General features: G+C 43.1%; 1 protein-coding gene across 1 annotated transcript in view; it reads left to right on the top strand.

Moving 5' to 3' along the window:
* The window catches only part of FBXO28 (F-box protein 28), a 40,360-nt gene extending 22,697 nt beyond the window's left edge, over positions 1 to 17,663 (top strand). The window contains exons 3-5 of the mRNA XM_089685067.1: positions 1,351 to 1,489; positions 6,732 to 6,927; positions 12,392 to 17,663. Of these exons, the coding sequence (XP_089541193.1) occupies positions 1,351 to 1,489; positions 6,732 to 6,927; positions 12,392 to 12,783 (727 nt within the window). The 3' untranslated portion in view covers positions 12,784 to 17,663. The remainder of the gene's footprint in view (positions 1 to 1,350; positions 1,490 to 6,731; positions 6,928 to 12,391) is intronic.
* Positions 17,664 to 19,436: the final 1,773 nt, after the last annotated feature.

Consider the following 19,436-nt stretch of genomic DNA (forward strand, 5'->3'; position numbering starts at 1 on the left):
CAGTTCACCTACATCTGTCTTCCATTTCCTCCTGCGAGGTAAGCCAGCAGGATCTTGGGCTAGGGTTAGGAGACAGGCATAAATGTGTGAAATCCCTTTTACTAGTTTCTGACATTGCATCCTAGAATAATTGTGTTTCTTCTAGTATCAAGGTACTATGGAGGGCTTGAGTGTTAAGGGCGTGGTGCAACTGTGAATATTTGTAGAAGTTCTGTGATTATTCCCAGACTATAATTGGGCAATGAACCGAATACCCATTGCCTGCCAGGGGAGAACCCTTCTAGTTTAGCAAGTTCCACATAGCTACAGCTACGCCACAGTAGACTGCCACTCAGCCCCTAACCTGCAAGCTCAATTAGAGATATGTCCAAATTGTTACTAACAAGGATACCGTAGGGCAATTTTGTGGAACAGAAGGAACAATCATTTCTAAATGCGACATTGCCATTAGGTCTGTGTAATAGTGGAGTAGTAACTTACTTATGGAGTCCATAATATCCACCACATCCCAACCGATCAGATGTTGAAATTGGGCAGCTATGGAATAAATCCTATTGTTTGATCTGCTAAACCACCTTGATCTTTATTGTACGGTAGTAAGTTTAATTCTGGCCTCTTGCCTTTTTTCTAAATGAGCTCCCTGAAATGTGCATCTATATGAACAAACTATTTTCATGGTATCCAAATGGACAAATTATGGCGTATGTAAAGTAATTGTGGTGCCCAGAACATTGTGATCAAAAAACTCCTCTGACTACTGATAAGGGTGATTTACACCAGCTCAAGCATTTCTGTTTAAAGGAGTGTAGGATAGGCTGGAGGTTCAGACCTACATACGTCTGAAGGTTAGAGGTAACTCCCAACAATTTTAACGAATGGGAAAACAGTACCCATTTCTGCTAGACTATTGTTCAATCTGTCTTCTGGAGTATTCCTTTTCAACCACTAGATGTCCTTCGTGTTCCACCTTCAGTCACGCCCAGTATTATTTAACCAACCTTGAGCCCAGGTTCATGGACCTGCTCCCATCCTATGACTGGAAAGTGAAAGGAGAAGCAGCACAGTGATGGGCTCATCTCATTCTGCTTTTGCTTTCAATTAGCTGGATTTGTCAGCACATGAACAGAAGGGCCTCTTGTGCTGCTTCTCCTTCCTACAGTCTAGTCTCTGCTTTAAAGGAATTACAAGAGGCTGATACCAAGTCCAGATTCAGATAATTATGCTGCTTTTTTTTAAGGAATTCAGTTAATCTTTACAGAGCTGCAAATAATTTGTCTTTTTACCTTGGGACCATTCTGTTTAGCCCCTTAGTCACGTGTATTTGCATCTAACTATGTGACTTTTGCACAGGAGGGAATCGGAGAGGCGGAATCACTCACTGGCACGCCATGCCGACATCCTGGCTGCGGTCGAGACTAGGCTTTCCTTACTCAACATGACATTTATGAAATATGTGGACTCTAATCTTTGTTGTTTTATTCCTGGGAAGGTGAGAAGTTAGTTATATAAATGTTGTGGGATTTGTTTTTGTTTTTTTGTGGGGGTTTGTTGTTGTTTTTTGTTTACAACCACTTTAGGAATTACAGCTGAAATTCAGGCAAAGAGTGGTATAAACCGCTAAGATACAAATATGACATTTGCCAAATGACTTGTATTTTTGTCAATTGAGTTTAAGATTTAAATAGGGTATACATTTACTTTATGTGCACCAAATGCCTTTGCAAACCCAAATATTATATAAAAATGTTGATGAATACATCTTTGTGCTGCACATACATATTTCCCTGTGTGGTCCCTACTAGGTCTGAAACTAGCTTTTCAGAAGAAGACGTGCATATATGGAAGGAGCGCCAGACCAGAAAATAGGAGTCCAAATTCATTTATTGATATTGTGTTAAAAGGCATCCAATTCGTTTTGGGCTTGACCCCTGAAATGCATTGGCTGTCTTTTAACACAATATCAATAAATTAAATTGCACTGTCTTATTTATTTAGTCAGGTGCTCCTTCCATACATGCACATCTTCTTTTGGTAACCTGCTGGAGTACCCACTGGAGGGTAGCCTTGTCTGTTGTGAGCAGCCTAACCTGAGCCAGCGGGCTCTTCAAATGTTTTCTGCCCTCTCACTACCTTGTTTAAACTCGCATCAGTCCCAGCGCCTCTCTTGGATTCCCTTCTTTTTTTACATTTAAACTAGCTTTTAGCCCCAGTCAAGCGATCTTGAGGATACCCCGAGTACTGCTTTTTTCACCGAAATAAATGGCTCACATGCGCAGTAAGCAGTGGCTACTTTTGGAGTAAAGGCTGTGCGATTCTGAGCGGGGCACTCAATGAAAGTTGCTGGATCCGGGTTAAAGTTAAGCATAACACCTAGTGGGGAGGAGAAAGAGGGAAAAAAAAATTCTGTTTAATTAAAAGACTCTCTTGCGATTTGAAAAAAAAGGCTTTAATACATGCCTGTCCCAAAAGCCTTGACACCGATGTTTGCTGTCTTGAACCGCTTACCTTGCTAACAGCCTACATCTGACACTTACTGAATTGTTCAATGTCTAGTTCCATGCTGCTTGCTGTGGTTTTTTCCACTAGTCCCTACGTCCTCACAGCAAGACATTGAGGATCATCAGAAGGACTGCTAAGTATTAAAGTGTATCTAAACCTGAGAACAAAGATGTGATATATTACAGCTGTCCTGTCCTTGGATGTGGTGGCTACATTTTTTTACTCGTTTATCCTGCCAGTAAGTCCTACTTTAACAAACCCAGCCTTCCCACAAAAGTAGAATTTAGAGTGTTAAGACAAACCATTTATTGACAGGAGTGCTTACAGTGGTCAGTTTTTAGCCATTTACTTGAAACCCCCCCCCCCCCCCCTAGCACCCCTCCTGTTTCTTTAGTTACTTCCTTGTTCTAAGCCTAGGCAGATTATGCCACACATCCCTGGTGCTTCAGGAGAAAAGGGAGGTTTCTTAGCTCTGCCAATGCCTGAGCTAAGGGCAAATGGATTTCAGGGAGTAAATGGTACCTGCCCTTACTCAAAATGGCCGCTGCCAGAAATACCAGGGGGTGTTTTTCAAAATTGATTCTCAGCAAAATAAAGCACGGAGAGACATGTATGGATGGGTGAGTTTGCTTTGAATATTAACCATAAATTAAATGGCATATTTGGTTTGTGGTGCTCCAATGTGGTGGCGTTCCTCTTTAAGTTCTAGTTTGTTAGTGACTTGGGTAAAGCCTAGGTAAATCTACTTGTCTAACACTACCCTTTCTACAGGCTGACAATGCTGCTGTCCCAAGGGTGCCTACTCTGCTCCTCCATAGTTACAGTGGAGGAAGGACTACTGCCACCCTAGGACAGGAAGTGTGCTCCTGGCAGGATCACCAGCTATTTTCTACACTTGCTGAAAATGTACTTGGGCTGCATTAAGGAAAACAAATTTAGCCACCACATTTAAGGGCTGGAAAGCTGCAATATAATACATTTTTTGTTATTGGGTTTTGATATGCTTTAAAGCAGATTTTTAATCTGCTTTTATCCCTCCTTTCCCCTCTCATCAAAATGCCAATTACTTTTTTTTTTCCTAAATAAAATGTGTTTTCATTATATACCGTTTTTTGCACATATCAAAATGCCTTGATGAATATATCTCATTCTGGAGTGCTCATTTCTAGGCGGGCTGTATTTGCATGTAGACCACGTTAGGCAATGCCCACATGTTGTTGTGCTGAGCCTCCATGATTGAGAGAACTGAATTGGACAGCACAGTGGCTAAATGGTTATCACTTCCGCCTGGCAGTACTAGGGTTGTTGGTTCATATCCCAACTACGGCACCACCTGCCTGGAGTTTGCATGTTCTCCCTGTGCCTGCGTGGGTTTCCTCCGGGTACTCCGGTTTCCTCCCACACTCCAAAGACATGCTAGTAGGTGAATTGGCTCCTGTCTAAATTGGCCCTAGTATGTGTATGTATGAATGTGAGTTAGTGACCTTAGATTGTATGCCCCTTGAGGATTAGGGACTGATGTGTGTACTATATATGATATATGTGTGTGTGTGTGTGTGTGTGTGTGTGTGTGTGTGTGTGTGTGTGTGTGTGTGTGTGTGTGTGTGTGTGTGTGTGTGTGTGTGTGTGTGTGTGTGTGTGTGTGTGTGTGTGTGTGTGTGTGTGTGTGTGTGTGTGTGTAAAGTGCTGCGTAAATTGACGGTGCTATATAAGTACCTGAAATAAATAAATCTAACAAATAAAAAGGACAGGCTGAGAAGAAACGGGCTGAATATCCTCCAGCTAGGAAATGAAGCAGATTGTATCTGACTTGTTGCAGCTTCTAATGCACACTGTGAGAAGCTCAGTATGTCGTGAAATCATAGTTAGGTATTTCTGTACTGGGAGGGGAGGAGCCTGTACAGCTGTGCAAGATTGAAGGTGGTAAGGCCTGAGTTCAGTTTGAAGCCATTTCTGTGCAGGCTGGCATTTTGTGACTAAGCTGCTTTACGGGAAATGGTGCTATGATAACTTGTCTGTTCATGTGAAAGGCCCATCAATGAGCACATCTTCAAACAAAATGAAATGGATCACTTTCTCTTTTTTGATGCATGAACAATATGCTCAAGGTGTTTGTCAAACAGGTCTGGCTCCTTACTGTGAAGAGCAGGTGGCTCCTCTGCAGATTTGCCAGCATGTCCTGAAATAATGACTCTCTATGTATGCGGTTTACTTTAATGATCACTAGGTGTCACTCTTGAAGCACCGCTTATTCTAAGCTATGACAACATGAAGGAAAAATTGCTGCTAGTAACCTTATGTGGTCAGTGCTTATTGTTGTCTTTGGAATTTTTATTAAACAGTCTGGAAATTTATCGTTTTGGCCACACTCTTTATTTTACACACTACAGATCCTTTTAAAGGGACCAGGCTGGGTTCCTACACAAATGCAAATGACACTACTATGCCTATTATTAGGTTACTAATACCTCTGACAGCTCTTGTCTCCTACCTTCCTTCTGTGCCGGAATTGCAGCCTCCATAAGACTTTTAGGCATTTATCACTTCTGAGAGTGTCACATGGCTTGTCTCCCCTCTCTGCCTCTCCCCATTACTGGCACCATCCTACAAACCCTTTGTTGTTGCTCTGTCTTGTGTGTCCATCACCATGTGTGCCAGGGATGCCGGTATTCTACAGTCCAGAAAGCGTTGAGCCTTGCGAAGGCTGAAATGCTGAAGCAGAGAGGGGGCAAACGCTACTCAACGAGGTTTCAGTTTACTTCTCTTGTAGGGGAATACGATTTGTATTTGTTTAGGGATCTATTAAAAGGACAAAACCGCAAAGGCACAGAAAAAAATTAAGCATCTTAAAGTGGAGCTCCCCCCGGAAGGGGAAGCCCCACTTGTTTTCACCCTCTACTGCCATGTTTGGCACGTTTTGCGCGGGGATGGGTGGGTTAGAGGGGGGGCAGATACCTGGTACCCCTCCTTCCCCCCACAGTTTTCTGGGAAGCTTCACTGGACCCAGAAGACTACAGGACCATGCGCAGTAGGAAACCAGCTGTGAAGCCTCCAGTTTCCCTTACTTGCTATTGCTATGTCTACGCCAGGAACCCGGAGGCTAATTAAGAACTAGCCTTGGTGAGAACAGTGCTGGACCCCTGGACAGGTATTGTCCTATTAAAACTCAGCAGTATTCGTAGCTGCTGACTTTCAATTTTTTTTGAGGGGAGCCTGGAGCTCCTCTTTTTAAATTCTTTTTTTTTTCCTGATAAAAATTTTTGTTTATTAGCAATGTGCCTATGAACTTTCTGTAAATTTACTGCGTCAGGAAGAGTCTAGCAGAGCCCCCTCCCTCCTGCAATGTCATAGCTCTGATAGTCTTCGGGGGGCTGCAGGCATCACATCTAGCATGATGTCACCCAGCAGTGTTTGGATGTCTGCAGAAGTGAGGTTTTTACAGGTAAATAAAATGCCTACAATAATGCACCTTAAAACTTATGGGAATATTTTTTTCTTAAATTGTCTGCTGACAAATCCAGCATTGTTGTTTGCTAAAAAAAAAAATCAAATGTTGAATATTGTTCATCCCATGTTAAATACCCACTTTGTATGTACCATTAAAGTGATATGAAAGGCTGTTTTTTTTCTCTTTCATACTTGCCTGCTCCATGCAAAGGTTTTACACAGGGCTGCCCTATTCTCCTCTTCTTGGGTCCCCTGCCAGAGCTCCTGCCCCTCCCCCCTGCGGAGTGCCCCCAATAGCCAATCAGGTGTTCATGCTTGCTCCCTAGCCCCGCTCTGTGTTTATAAGTAAGGTTAAAAAGCTTCAGCCTTTACAACCAATTTAAGCATCAGAGCCAGAGGCTGCTGACTTTATACTCTGTACACACAGAATTCAAAAGAAGGCTCCTGCCAAGTCCCTCACCCCTGACCAACACTGTTCTGATGCTGGGACCCAGAATCATATAAGCAGCAGGTGTCAAAACAAAGTGTTGTGAATACCTGTCAGTTTTAAAACTGAGCCACCAGTTATTTTTTAATGGTCCTTTGGGGGAAGTGAAGTCCAGTGCTGCAAACTTAAATCCCTGTCCTCTGATGCAGTGTGAGTGTCCTTACAGTGCAGTGACAACTAAGAAAAGGCCAATTCTAGCACTTCTCACATCATACTAGCTAGTCATGTGCTCATATTATGCCATGCAGAAAACATGGAACTTGCTAATCATCTCTAATGATGAATGTTCTCCTTTCAGGTTATCGATGAAATCTACAGTGTGCTGCGGTATGTCAATTCTACGAGATCCCCACAGCGGGCTCACGAGGTTCTGCAGGAATTGCGGGATATTTCGTCTATGGCAATGGAATATTTTGATGAGAAGATAGTTCCCATACTTAAAAAGAAGTTGCCGGGTTCGGAAGTGTCAGGTCGACTTATGGGCTCTCCTCCAGGTACTGTCTTTCTGTGATTATACTCTGAATAGCAGGGAGAGGGAATTTGGGTTTTAATGGGGCAATATCCACCCTGGTTTGACAGTCAGCCATTGTCAGTAAATGCTGGTTGTGTCTGCCATCATTAATCCAAATTCCTACATCCTTTTGACATTGTGAGCCAAGATCAATTGTCATTCAGTGTCTCTAAACATCTCAAAGGCACCAAACTCTTCTACAACCCTAAACTTCTTATTGCGACTGTTTACTTAATGGAGAATTATTATTATACAGGACTTATATAGCGCCAACAGCGCTTTACATTATGGAGGGAGACAGTACAGTAACAATACAGTTCAATACAAGAGGGATTAGAGGGCCCTGCTCCTTGGAGCTTACAATCTAGGAGGGAGGGGATAGTGGTACAAGAGGTAATTAGCTGTGGGGGATGGAGTGGTAGGAAGAGTAGAGGGTTCCAGTATTAGCTGGGGTCGGGGTAGGCTTCCCTGAAGAGATGGGTTTTCAGAGTGCGCCTAAAAGTGAGCAGAGTAGGCGATAGCCTGATAGACTGGGGTAGGGAGTTCCAGAGGATGGGTAAAGCCCTTGAGAAATCCTGGCTTGGGAGGAGGAGACAAGGGAGCTAGAGAGTAGGAGGTCTTGCAAGGAGCGGAGAGTACGGTTTGGGTGGTATTTAGAGACAAGGTCGGTGATGTAATTAGGGGCAGTGTTATGAACGGCTTTGTACGTCAGTGTTAGTGTTTTGAATTTTATCCGTTGGGCAATTGGGAGCCAGTGGAGGGATTGGCAGAGAGGAGTGTTTTTGGGTACCAGCGGTTAAGAGGCGCTCAGAGCGGAATATTGGGTTAGATTTGCTGACTTGACATAGGGTAAATAGATGGGAGTGAATTGTAAAATAGCTTAAAGCTAAATTATAGGCATTTAGTGAAAGAAAATGCTAATTAACCACTTCAAGTCCGGACACTTTCACCACCCTCCAGTCCAGGCCAGCTTTCAGCACTATCACTTTTTGAGTGATAATTACTCAACACTGTACCCATATGAAATTTTTTTTTGAGACAGATGGTTTTCTTTTGGTGATCTTTGATTTTTCACCACTGGGCTTTTTGTACTTTTTGCTATATAAATTAAATACTAAGCAAAAAAAAGTCAATATTTTTTTGTTAAAAAGCCACAAATCTTTTTTCATAAATCTAGGCCAAAATATATTTTGCTTCCTTTTTTTGGGTAAAAATAATCCAAAACTGTGTGTATTATTTAGTCTGTGTGAAAGTTAGATTCTACAAACTATGGGATATATATCTGAAAATTGATCAGTGCTGGACGCTGGTACAGGTTATGGGGCTGATCAGGACACTGGCATAGGGTATGGCGCTGATCAGGACACCGGTATAGGGTATGGCGCTGATCAGGACACTGGTAATGGGGTATGGCGGTGTTATTGTGAGCAATGGGACAGATGACAAGGGCTGGCTGCATTGTTTATTAGGACTACACTGGGGCAGTGATCAGGGACACTGGGCTGGATGGCACTGCAGTCTGAGAGTGTCCATGCAGCTTGACAGGCTGCTGTACACTCACAGGGTGCAGCATCAGTTCTTTCTGCTCTCACAGTGAGAGCAGAGAGAACTGATGCTTGCTTTTAGCTTTCCATTGTTATTTATGTGATTGCTGTGATTGGACACAGCAATCACGTGATAAAATACCATGTGATCACCCGTACACTGCAGTAATGTCATCCGCTGTGTCTGGGTGACACATGGATCGTTGGGTTCCTGGGTGTGTGCTCTGTGAGCCACGCAGGAGCCACCAATGTGGGCTGACATACAGGTACATTAGCCCGCATTGACAGTGCTTCCTGCCCGCCGTTTTATAGGCTGTGGGTGGAAGGGAAGCAGTTAATTTAGGTCATTTATATTTACTTTTATGAAGATGGTGTGAATACCTGAATATGTTTTCATATAACCTTCAAGTTATATGGTATACTGCAGCAATGAGAGAGGGACAGCACTAGCAGCCAATCAGGCTTTTCAGCAGTGCACACATACTTGTATTGGAGAGATGAGTGGTGTATAAATGTCTTTCTGCTCCTTTATTGTCCAGTCAGCAGACTGGGGGTTTGTTCTTGACCAAGCTGTGCTGCTTGGCATGGACACTTGTTTCATGAAGTTTGTGGAACAGACTTACAAATCCCATGGCAGGTAAAGTAGTCTCTGTATATTGGTGCTCCATATTTGAAGCCTGTACCCAGAAGCTTCATAAGAATGAATTGAGAATACAGCTATGTAATCTGGTCAGCGATCAGGACAGATGAGTATAAGACTGAGAGGTGGTCTGAGGGAAGATTACTAAAGTTGCAGTTATAGCAGGTACAATAAGTATGGAACACGTCACCATTTTTTTCAGTAAATCTATATTTAAAAGGTGTTATTGTCATAAAATTTGCACCACATAATGGTAACAACCCATGCAATCCAGACATACAGAGAAACCAAAACAAGTTCAGAAATTAAGTTATGTGTAATAAAATGGAATGACACAGGGAAAAAGTATTGAACACATGAAGAAAGGGAGGTACAAAAAGGCATGGAAAGCCAAGACTGTAGAAGAGGATGAAAGAACGAGTGCACAAACCTTGCGCATTACCTCGATAAACACTGACTTATTTTATTTAGGAAATATACTCACAAAAGTGACGGTAAAACAGACACAAGTTAGCCATAATCCACACAGGGCTACAGGTAAATCCACTGAACTGCTTTAATACTGACACTCAGTGGGTGAATGTTTCCTTGCTATGGGAACTCTGCTATACTGAAGTTTCTATCTGCCAAACCCAGCTCTGATGAAGAAGGGAGTGCCCTTCGAAACGCGTTAGCTTCTATTCCCCCCCCTCCCCTTTGGATTTACCTGTAACCCTGTGTGGATTATGGCTAATTTATGCCTGTTTTACTGTCACTTTTGTGAGTATATTTCCTGAATAAAATAAAATTGGTCACTATTTATCAAGGTAATGTGCAAGGTTTGTGCGCTCTCTTTCATCCTCTTCTACAGTTTTATCAAGCTTCCCCAGCTTCATGATAGAGTTGCACAACCTCTGATCACCAGCAGATGAACACGCTGTTTATTACTAATGCCCGTTTGATCTGAGTCTTTGAATGCAGGAGATAATGGATCTATGGAAAGCCAAGACACCAGCTGAAATCCATCAGTAATTAGAAAGCAATCCTGCCCCTGGTCAGTGCAAATTAATATCAGCTGGTCCAGTCCCAACTGATGGCCTATAAAAAGGTGTCTCATTATCAAGGTGTCACTCAAGAAACATCTCATGATGGGTAAAAGCAAAGAACTCTCTCAGAACCTTCACAACCTTATTGTTTCAAAACATACAGATGTCATTGGTTACAGAAGGATTTCTAAACTTCTGAATATTCTCGCAAGATTTCTGACAGAGGAGTGAAAAGAATTATTAGAAGAGTTGTGCAAGAGATAAGGAGAACTTGTGGAGATCTTCAGAAAGACCTGGAATTAGCAGGTACAAATGTTTCAAAGAAAGTAATGCACTGAACCGCCATGGCCTGTATGCACGCTCACCACACAGGACTCCATTGCTGAAGAAAAAACATGTTGAAGCGCATTTAAAATTTGCTGCACAACAGTTAGACAAGCCTGTGAAATACTGGGAGAATATAGTCTGGTCAGATGAGACCAACATTGAACTCTTTGGATGTCATAATACACACCATGTTTGGAAGTCAAATGGCACTGCACATCACCCCAAAAACACCATATCAACAGTGACGTTTTGGAGGTGGGAACATTCTGATGTGGGGCTGTTTTTCAGCATACGGTACTGGAAAGCATCCTATCATTGAAAGAAAGATGAATGGTAAAATGTACCAAGACATTCTTGATAAAAATCTGCTGCCATCTACCAGGATGATGAAGATGGAATGATGGTGGACATTTCAGCAAGACAATGATCCCAAACACAAAGCCAAGGGAATGCTCAGTCGGTTTCAAAGAGAGAAACTAAAGCTGCTAGAATGGCCCAGCCAATCACCTGGCTGGAATCCAATAAAAAATCTTTGGAAAGAACTGACAGAGTTCATAGAACTGGCCCACGGAACCTTCTAGGTTTGAAGACTGTGTGGAAAAATGTGCCAAAGTCACACTTAAGCAATGCATGTGACTAGTTCCTGCATACAGGAGGAGTCTTGTAGCGGTCATTACCCACAGAGGATTTTGTACCAAATATTAAGTAAATTTCAGTTGTCGTATACTTTTTCCCGGTGTCATTCCATTTTATTACACACAACTCAATTTCTGAATGTATTTGTTTTGGTCTCTTTGTATGTATGAATTGCATGGGTTGTTACCGACATGTGGTGAAACTTTCAGGTCAATAGCACCTTTAGAAATATATTTACTGAGGAAAATGGTGACGTGTTCAATACTTATTTTGCCCGCTGTGTAAGCTGAACTCCAGCAGGTAAATAATAAGTATGGCCAGCACTTTTCTTCCTTTTGCTGTTAGTTGATATCAGAGTTGTTCCACGGTCTGGCAGGATCACAACCATATTGTCGAGGAACTTCCCACCTGCTTGATTGACACTTGATTCTGGCTCTCATTGCTCAGCTAAGAGCTAAAGCAATCTGCACCCTCCCCTCATTAGCCAGGAGCTCCAGTGAGTGCTGGAGGGACAGAGCAAAGAGCGGTGACTGACAGGCTCTGCTCCAGAAAGACCGATAAATGAGCGGTCATGTGATCACTCATCTCTCAGGCTTAGAGCCAGTGTGGGGACAGCTGCAGGATCAGACTGATACTGCAGCATGGGGGTGAGTATGATCGATAATGATCACCATAAGAGTCCATTAAATTTGTGAGTGAGGGGGCACACAGGCAGGGAGCACAGAGCACTTATCGCCTTCTGGATGTGAAAGGGATTTTTGTCCACTTGTCGATTTCACATTTAGGACTTTGGTTCACAATTTTTTGTTGTGTTCATTATTATCGCATGTTTTTCATGTAATATAACATACATTGAGGCAGCACTCCTGCTATTTTGTGTATTATGGAGGTGAATATCTATATATTTTTTTTTTTTTTTTCCAACCCCAAACTTCTTTTTAAAAAACTAAAAAATGCATCCACTCTGAATTCAGTAGTACATCCTTAACCACTTCAGCTCCGGTGATGTACCTGTATGTCGCTGGACTTTGAGTGGTTATACCACAATGATGCAGACAGACACAAGCATCATTCCAGTATCCTTTTTTTAGTGCTGTAGAACTGGCATTAGCCTTACAATAGGGTATCAGCAGTTTTTATCCAGAATGATCCCCTGCAACTCCTTCCAGCTGAAGTAACCCATAGAAATAGAACCTTTTTCTGAATCACTAGTTCATGAATTAGGTGAAGTTTTATTAGATTGATAAGTCATCATGATTTTCTGTAATTCTGCAGTTCCAGGCCCCTCCACCACACTAAGCACGATTCAGCTGCTCTCCAAGCAAAATCCCTCAAGACAGGAAGTGACAAAACTGACACAGCAGGTGAAAGCCAATGGAGCTGGTATGACAGTCCTCAGGCGGGAAGTGTCTGAGCTACGCACCAAGGTACAAGAGCAGCAGAAACAGCTACAAGACCAGGACCAGAAACTGCTAGAACAGACCCAAATCATAGGCGAGCAGAACGTGCGACTTGCTGAACTGGAGCACAAACTGCGCGAGGTCATGGAGAGGGCTGTTGGCAATCCTGGAACAAGCCCGCGTGAGGACTCCCCTCAAAAAAGGAAGAAAGTAGCTGAAGTTGCGGACTGTCCTAGGAAATCAAAGCGCCTTCGAACCAGGAAGTGAACACGACTGGACTGTTTAGCGGCATGGTTTCTGAACTGGGCCCTGGTTGGCAACCAAGGTGTAACCGATCAGCAGTGTTTGGTATAGGTTCCACTTTTTCCCTTCCATGCGGTTAAATGCCACTACAAAACAAGCACCTTGCAGGCTATGCTATAGTTTAATTGGGTATTTTGCAGCCAGTGGGAGGTAGGTTACAACAGAAATATATCTTCTCCCTCCCCCAAGGATTTACACACTGCCGTAACTGGAAGTGTCACTGTGCACTAATCTTAACACTAGCAAACACGCTTTATATGTAGTGAATGACGTTACCATATTTAATGAGGGGTCCTTCATTTTGCATTACAGCTAGCTATGTGCTCCAGCTAAAACTTTGTATTTTTTATTTAGGTTTGATAAATTAATATGGACCTGTACCTTTTTGGAAGCTGTGTCCATAAGTCATAGGAAGAGAGCAAAGGACTAGTAAACGGTAGTGCTTGTGGCCCCTTCATCTGATATTTTCTCCATTGCTGACTTACCATGTCCTGCTCGGCACTGTGTCTGTCTGTGTAGGGGCAGCCATGTTTGTAGATGAGCAGGGCTTTGCTTTCTCATGTCTGAGCTGTCTCCCTGATGGCTGGTGATGTAATGATCAGGTCTTGCAGGTCCTCAGGTACAGCTTCCCCTCCAGCAAGGACAACAATGAGCAGCACAGTAGTGTCCTCACCATATCTTATTTCAAAGATGGTAAATCTAGCAATTAGAGGCAGCAGTGCCTTAAATGATCTCCCACAGAAGATATAAAGCTGTAGACACACTTGCTTACCTGGAGACCAAAGGTAGATTTTCTTTTTTTTTTTTTTCAGGGTGTTCCTTGGGCACAACATTTATTGATGATATAGTATAGCAAATTTTCACTTTTCAAGGTTCCGGTCCACTTCAATTAGGGAAAGGGTTAATGTGTCTAAAGTTTAAAAGCTGTGTCTTCGTGGGGTTTTGCCCCACTTCCTGTCCTGACGCCAGACACTTTAACAGGAAGCAAGGGTAAATATTCACGGTGGGAACACGGACAGCGTTTAACATCTGGAGGAGGTTCTGTTCCTTGCACTACTGAAAATAGTTTTGGCTGGAGCCGGCCTTTAAAGGGATTCTGGCACAAAGAAGTTAAGTCTGTAAGAAACCTCTGCCGTAAGCTGCCAGGCTGCAACTGGGCTGGCTGATTTTGGTGGTGCAGTCAAAGCAAAGTGGCCCAAAAGTAGCACAACACTAGTTCAATGATTATTACAGTAATGGGTAAAAGGACAGTCCACCTGTGGTTCATCCATTTTATCCCCTAGCAGAAGCATTACGGCAGATTCCCCCTTAGATGACAAAGTGAGTTGTTCATATCATCTATATGGCCTCTCCGATGTATAAGTATGTGTGTAGCTGAAGGGCCTCCTCATGCCTTACCAGTACTGACCCTCATTTGTGATGTGTAAGAAGTGCTATGCCCCCTGCCCCACCTCACTAGACCTTTCCTGCTGTCCACCAGTTGCTTTGGCTAACTAGGATCTGCACCACAGTGGACACTCACAGGCAATGGTAGGTCTTTGACCGATCTCCATTCATCTGCATTTAGGAGTGAGGTCATGGACCTGGCTGTACTTACTAGCAGGGCAGAGTGAATCTCAAAAGTGGGTAAATAGAATTGTAAATTCTTTGGTGGGTTAAACTAGATATACCTATGTCTTTAGCTGTTTAACTGTAATTCTTAATGAATCTCAATGGATTTGCCCATATTTCCTTTTAAAAAAAAAAAAAAAGACCCTCCAGCCAAACCTGTTGAGTTTTGGTTCAATATATGAAGAAAAGCCTTGACCTCTGGCCATACTCCCAGCATAACATGAATGCACTCTCCCTTGGTCACAAACCAGCGCATGCACAGGGTGCTGTTTATCCCTCTGTTGCAGCAGCGGCTGAACTCGTGTCCGTTTGAGAGCAAGGAAGAGCACTCATTCCTGTTATGCTGGGGGGGTGCTCAACAATAGGACAGTCCAGCTTCTGTGCCAAGACTGGGTGGTTCTGTTAGGTTGTTAGTTTTTTTTTTTTTTTTTTAACACTTTGGGGAGACAGATTGGCCTAAGGGTATGCAATGCAAACAAAGTCCCCAATTAGGCACACAGGGCATCTGAAAAAGCCCCTCTAAACTGCTGGCAGGAAAAAGCTGCCTACTGCACATGTGTTAGTTTAAATGCATTCTATTGGCCAGAATATTAATTTATTCTGGCCATTGTAATGTATTTACACGCATATGTTTTACGCAAATGGCGTTTATTTCACCTGGAACATTCCGCTCAAGAATGTGCATCTGGTGGAGCTTTTTTCTGCCTGCCTGCTCCACTTCTAATATGGCTGTGTGTGCATGGACCAATAGGCTCACATAGAGGTGCTTTTACGGGCTAAATGAAAAAACCCATTACCTGCAAAAGCTCTGTGTGCATGAGACCTTAATATGCTGGACTTTGCTTCTTTTTTTTCCCCTAACCCTACTGGGACCCCTCCAGTGCACAATCATTTAAAAAGGAAGGAAAAAAAAAGGCAAACTTGGCCTTTAAAGTATAACTTAAAGCAAAAATGTTTTTTTTTTAGTTTTGGGTTGAGTGGCGATGGATTTGAATGGCTATTAGGTTTGTATATCTGTCTGTGCCACTGTTAGGGAGATTCACCTTCTTTATTTGTCCTGTTTACCATTCTTGTTGAAAGTGAAAGTAAAGTAAATCCCAAATTTTGGGTTGTTCCCAAAACAGTAATAGAGGGGAAATCTTCCAATGGGGACACTAATTCTGGTGACCTTGGTGGCTCCAAATTTGCAGGGATTTCACCTCACTGCCTATATTGGCGATGGGACAGGAAGTGAAGGTGCAACTCCCCAATGGGACAGAGATCGCAAAAAAAAAAAATGACAGGGGTTATAACCCTTTCTTACTCTATCCAAAATGAAAAAAATTGCCTATAGTTCTACTTTAAATATCATGATTAGAAACTTAACCTCAACTCCATTGACATTTGCAGTGGTTACGTTCAAGGGCAGACCTTGATGCAGGCTAGTCAGGTTCTTTGTAAAATAGGTTCTCTCCAGTTCAACCCATTTTTATTAATGTCTCAAATACCCCATGGTTAAAATAAATAGACCTGTCTAGGTGGTCACTTTTTTTTTCCAATTTAGAGCCATCCCCTCCTTCATGGTTTTGCTACAAAAAAGGGGATCAGAACCCATTTAAAGGGGAAATGCCTGTTAGTGTGTTATGTGTGACTGTATTCTGAAAGACCTTGACTGATAACGCGTTGTGTCACGGAGGCCTAAGTGGAGCGCAGCGTGGCGTCACAGAGGCCTAAGTGGTGCGCAGCGTGGCGTCACGGAGGCCTAAGTGGAGCGCGGCGTCACGGAGGCCTAAGTGGAGCGCGGCGTCACGGAGGCCTAAGTGGAGCGCGGCGTCACGGAGGCCTAAGTGGAGCGCAGCGTGGCGTCACGGAGGCCTAAGTGGTGCGCAGCGTGGCGTCACGGAGGCCTAAGTGGAGCGCGGCGTCACGGAGGCCTAAGTGGAGCGCGGCGTCACGGAGGCCTAAGTGGAGCGCGGCGTCACGGAGGCCTAAGTGGAGCGCGGCGTCACGGAGGCCTAAGTGGAGCGCGGCGTCACGGAGGCCTAAGTGGAGCGCGGCGTCACGGAGGCCTAAGTGGAGCGCAGCGTGGCGTCACGGAGGCCTAAGTGGAGCGCAGCTTGGCATCACGGAGGCCTAAGTGGAGCACAGCACATAAGGTATTGAAGTGCATGGCAGATGTAACATTTATATTCCTTGAGTGCAGTTTCATCAACACAGCAGTTGGGTTCAAATTCATTATAATGCTGATAAATTGCACCTTGTACAAGGGATCCACTTGGGGTTCCAAATTCTACTGTTGCAGTAAATTGACAACCTTTGTGTCATCAGCCTGCTTCCTGCATTTGTGCCTTTGTGTACTGATATAACAATGGCACAGTCTCAAATCTTCTGCAACAACTGATCCTGCATATTTCTGATGTGGCATAGCCTGGGGTTAAGTTCAGGGGACGCTTAGGACATATTGCCTTTGCACTTGATTTCAGCCCCTTCCTCCTTCATGGCATAATTTGGCCAGCTTTGCCTTCCCTGTGCAGCAAACCACAATACAGGAACATGCAAATATGTTTCCTGCACCCCTCTTTTAGACTACTAGTAATGGCAGAGGCAGCCATTTTATGTTTTGTAATGTTGCTAGTTTCTAGCATGCCTGCTGCAATAATTTGGATCAAAAAATGGCTGCCTCAGATCTGGCCCCGTACATCAAAGAGCTTGTGAGAAGCGTTGAATCAAGTCAGGTTACGAATGAGGCTAGATGACAGGTGCACTTTACCTCCACCTCCCCTTCCCAAAATACATCACCCACCCCACATTCCTGACAGAGCAGCTCCACTACATTACAAATGGCTTGTTACCTTACAAGCATGTCATGACCAGGTTACAAAGAGATCGAGCAGATAGGACACTGGTTTATACTTTGTATATGATATGCTTAGCCTTTTTAAGTGTTGTTTTATGTTTTCCGTTTCTTACTGGTAACCTAACTCCTCAGTGCCTACTTTTCCTGTTAGCGGATCCGTAACACCCAGACGTCGGACTGTTAGAGGTTTTCAGATTCTTTCTCTGGTTCTACATGGAGCGAGACAACAAAGGAACTGTATGTGTGACCCTGTCTCTTTAATTTGAGTTCGATGCTGGGGCACTGGTTTATCATTACCAATGTCTGAAAAGCCAGTCTTTGTAAAACATCACTTAGACTTGAATTGTGTATACACAGTATATATAAATATCCGTATAAATAAATATAATATACCTTTTTTCTTCCCCTTTGTGATTGACATGTCTGTTCATATGCTCTTTGCTGGTTTTGTATGCAAAATTGCACTCCCAGGTTTCACTGTACCTTTACAAGACTTTGTACAGATTAGATGTGTGTTTAATGCCTGTTTATATTTGTGGAGACATTCAAAAGGCCTGAAACTCAATGCTATCACTCAGTATACACTCTAGAATAACCCCCTTCATGCTTGTCTGGCATCTATGTAAAAGGTTATGTAGGGAGTGGTGGAAGAGCTGGACCAGAATGGACAATTAGGCTCTGCCTCAGTCAGGAGTTCTTTACTGAGATCACATACCCTATAGCAGGGGTGTCAAACTGGTGGCCCTCCATCTGTTGCAAAACTACAAGTCCCATCATGCCTCTGCCTTTGGGAGTCATGCTTGTAACTGTCAATCTTGCAATGCCTTATGGGACTTGTAGTTTGGCAACAGCTGGAGGGCCGCCAGTTTGACACCCGTGCCCTATAGGATACAATTTTAGTCCTTATTGTTGAGGTTCGTCCCTGATTTCTTTACAGCATACTGTGTTGGACCACCACAAGGTCTCTAGCAGTGGCTCCCTGAACCTGCCCAGACCTCCTAAAACCTACCAGCCTTTACTGTCCTAAGTCTTCTGCCTTGAATGGACCTGCTCTCTGCAATAGCCTACAGTGATGCAGAAGGGTACCAATGTTATATCATCAGTCTTGCTGTGAATTATTAAGCACTACCTTCCTGGCCTGATGACATCTAAAAAAGGGGAATAAAATGCAAAAAGAACAGAGGTGGGACAGGTGTATAATAACTCCTAATGTAGATGATACTATAACTCTCTTGTATTAAAAGAGGTATAGACTACAGAGAGAGAGAGATATTACCCCGGTACAAATCATTAGTAAGACATCATCTGGAATATGCAGTTCAGTTTTGGGCACCAATTCGCAAAAAGAACATTGGGGAACTGGAGAAAGTACAGAGAAGGGCAACCAAACTGATAAGAGGCATGGAGGAGCTCAGCTATGAGGAAAGATTAGAGGAACTGAATTTATTCTCTCTTGAGAAGAGGAGATTAAGGGGGGATATGATCAACATGTATAAATACATCAGTGGTTCATATAGTGAACTCGGTTTAGAGCTATTCACCCTGAGGTCATCACAGAGGACAAGGGGGCACTCATTACGTCTGGAGGAAAAGAAATGTAATCTCCAAACATGGAAAGGTTTCTTCACAGTGAGAGCTGTGAAAATGTGAAATAGACTCCCTCAAGAGTTGGTTCTGGCCAGCTCAGTGGATTGCTTTAAAAAAAAGTCCTGGATTCTTTCCTAGATACACAGAATATAACTGGATACTAACATTTATAGGTAAAGTTGATCCAGGAAATATCTGTTTGCCTCTCCGGAGATCAGGAAGGAATTTGTTTCCCTGCAGGAGCAAACTGGATCATGCTTTGCTGGGGTTTTTGCCTTCCTCTGGATCAACTGTGGGTGTAGGATTATAACTTTTTTTTTTTTAATGGTTGAACTGGAAGGACTTTTGTCTTTGTTTCAGTCAGACTCACTATGTATAACTATAAAAATGAAATGGTTCCCACTATATTATCAGAAATACAAATATTTTTATTAAGACATAAAAAATCTACTATACTCTCACAAACAATAGTAAGGGCCCGTTCACACCACAGTCTGCATTCTCTAGGTGCTTTTATGCAGACTCATTTTTTCTGCATTCCAGTGAGTTTTTTTCCCCTTCAACCCGATTGAAGACGTGTGTT

The sequence above is a fragment of the Staurois parvus genome, unplaced genomic scaffold, assembly GCF_062004578.1.
Source record: "Staurois parvus isolate SC_StPar_1 unplaced genomic scaffold, SC_StPar_1.0 ptg000362l, whole genome shotgun sequence".
NCBI lineage: Eukaryota > Metazoa > Chordata > Amphibia > Anura > Ranidae > Staurois > Staurois parvus.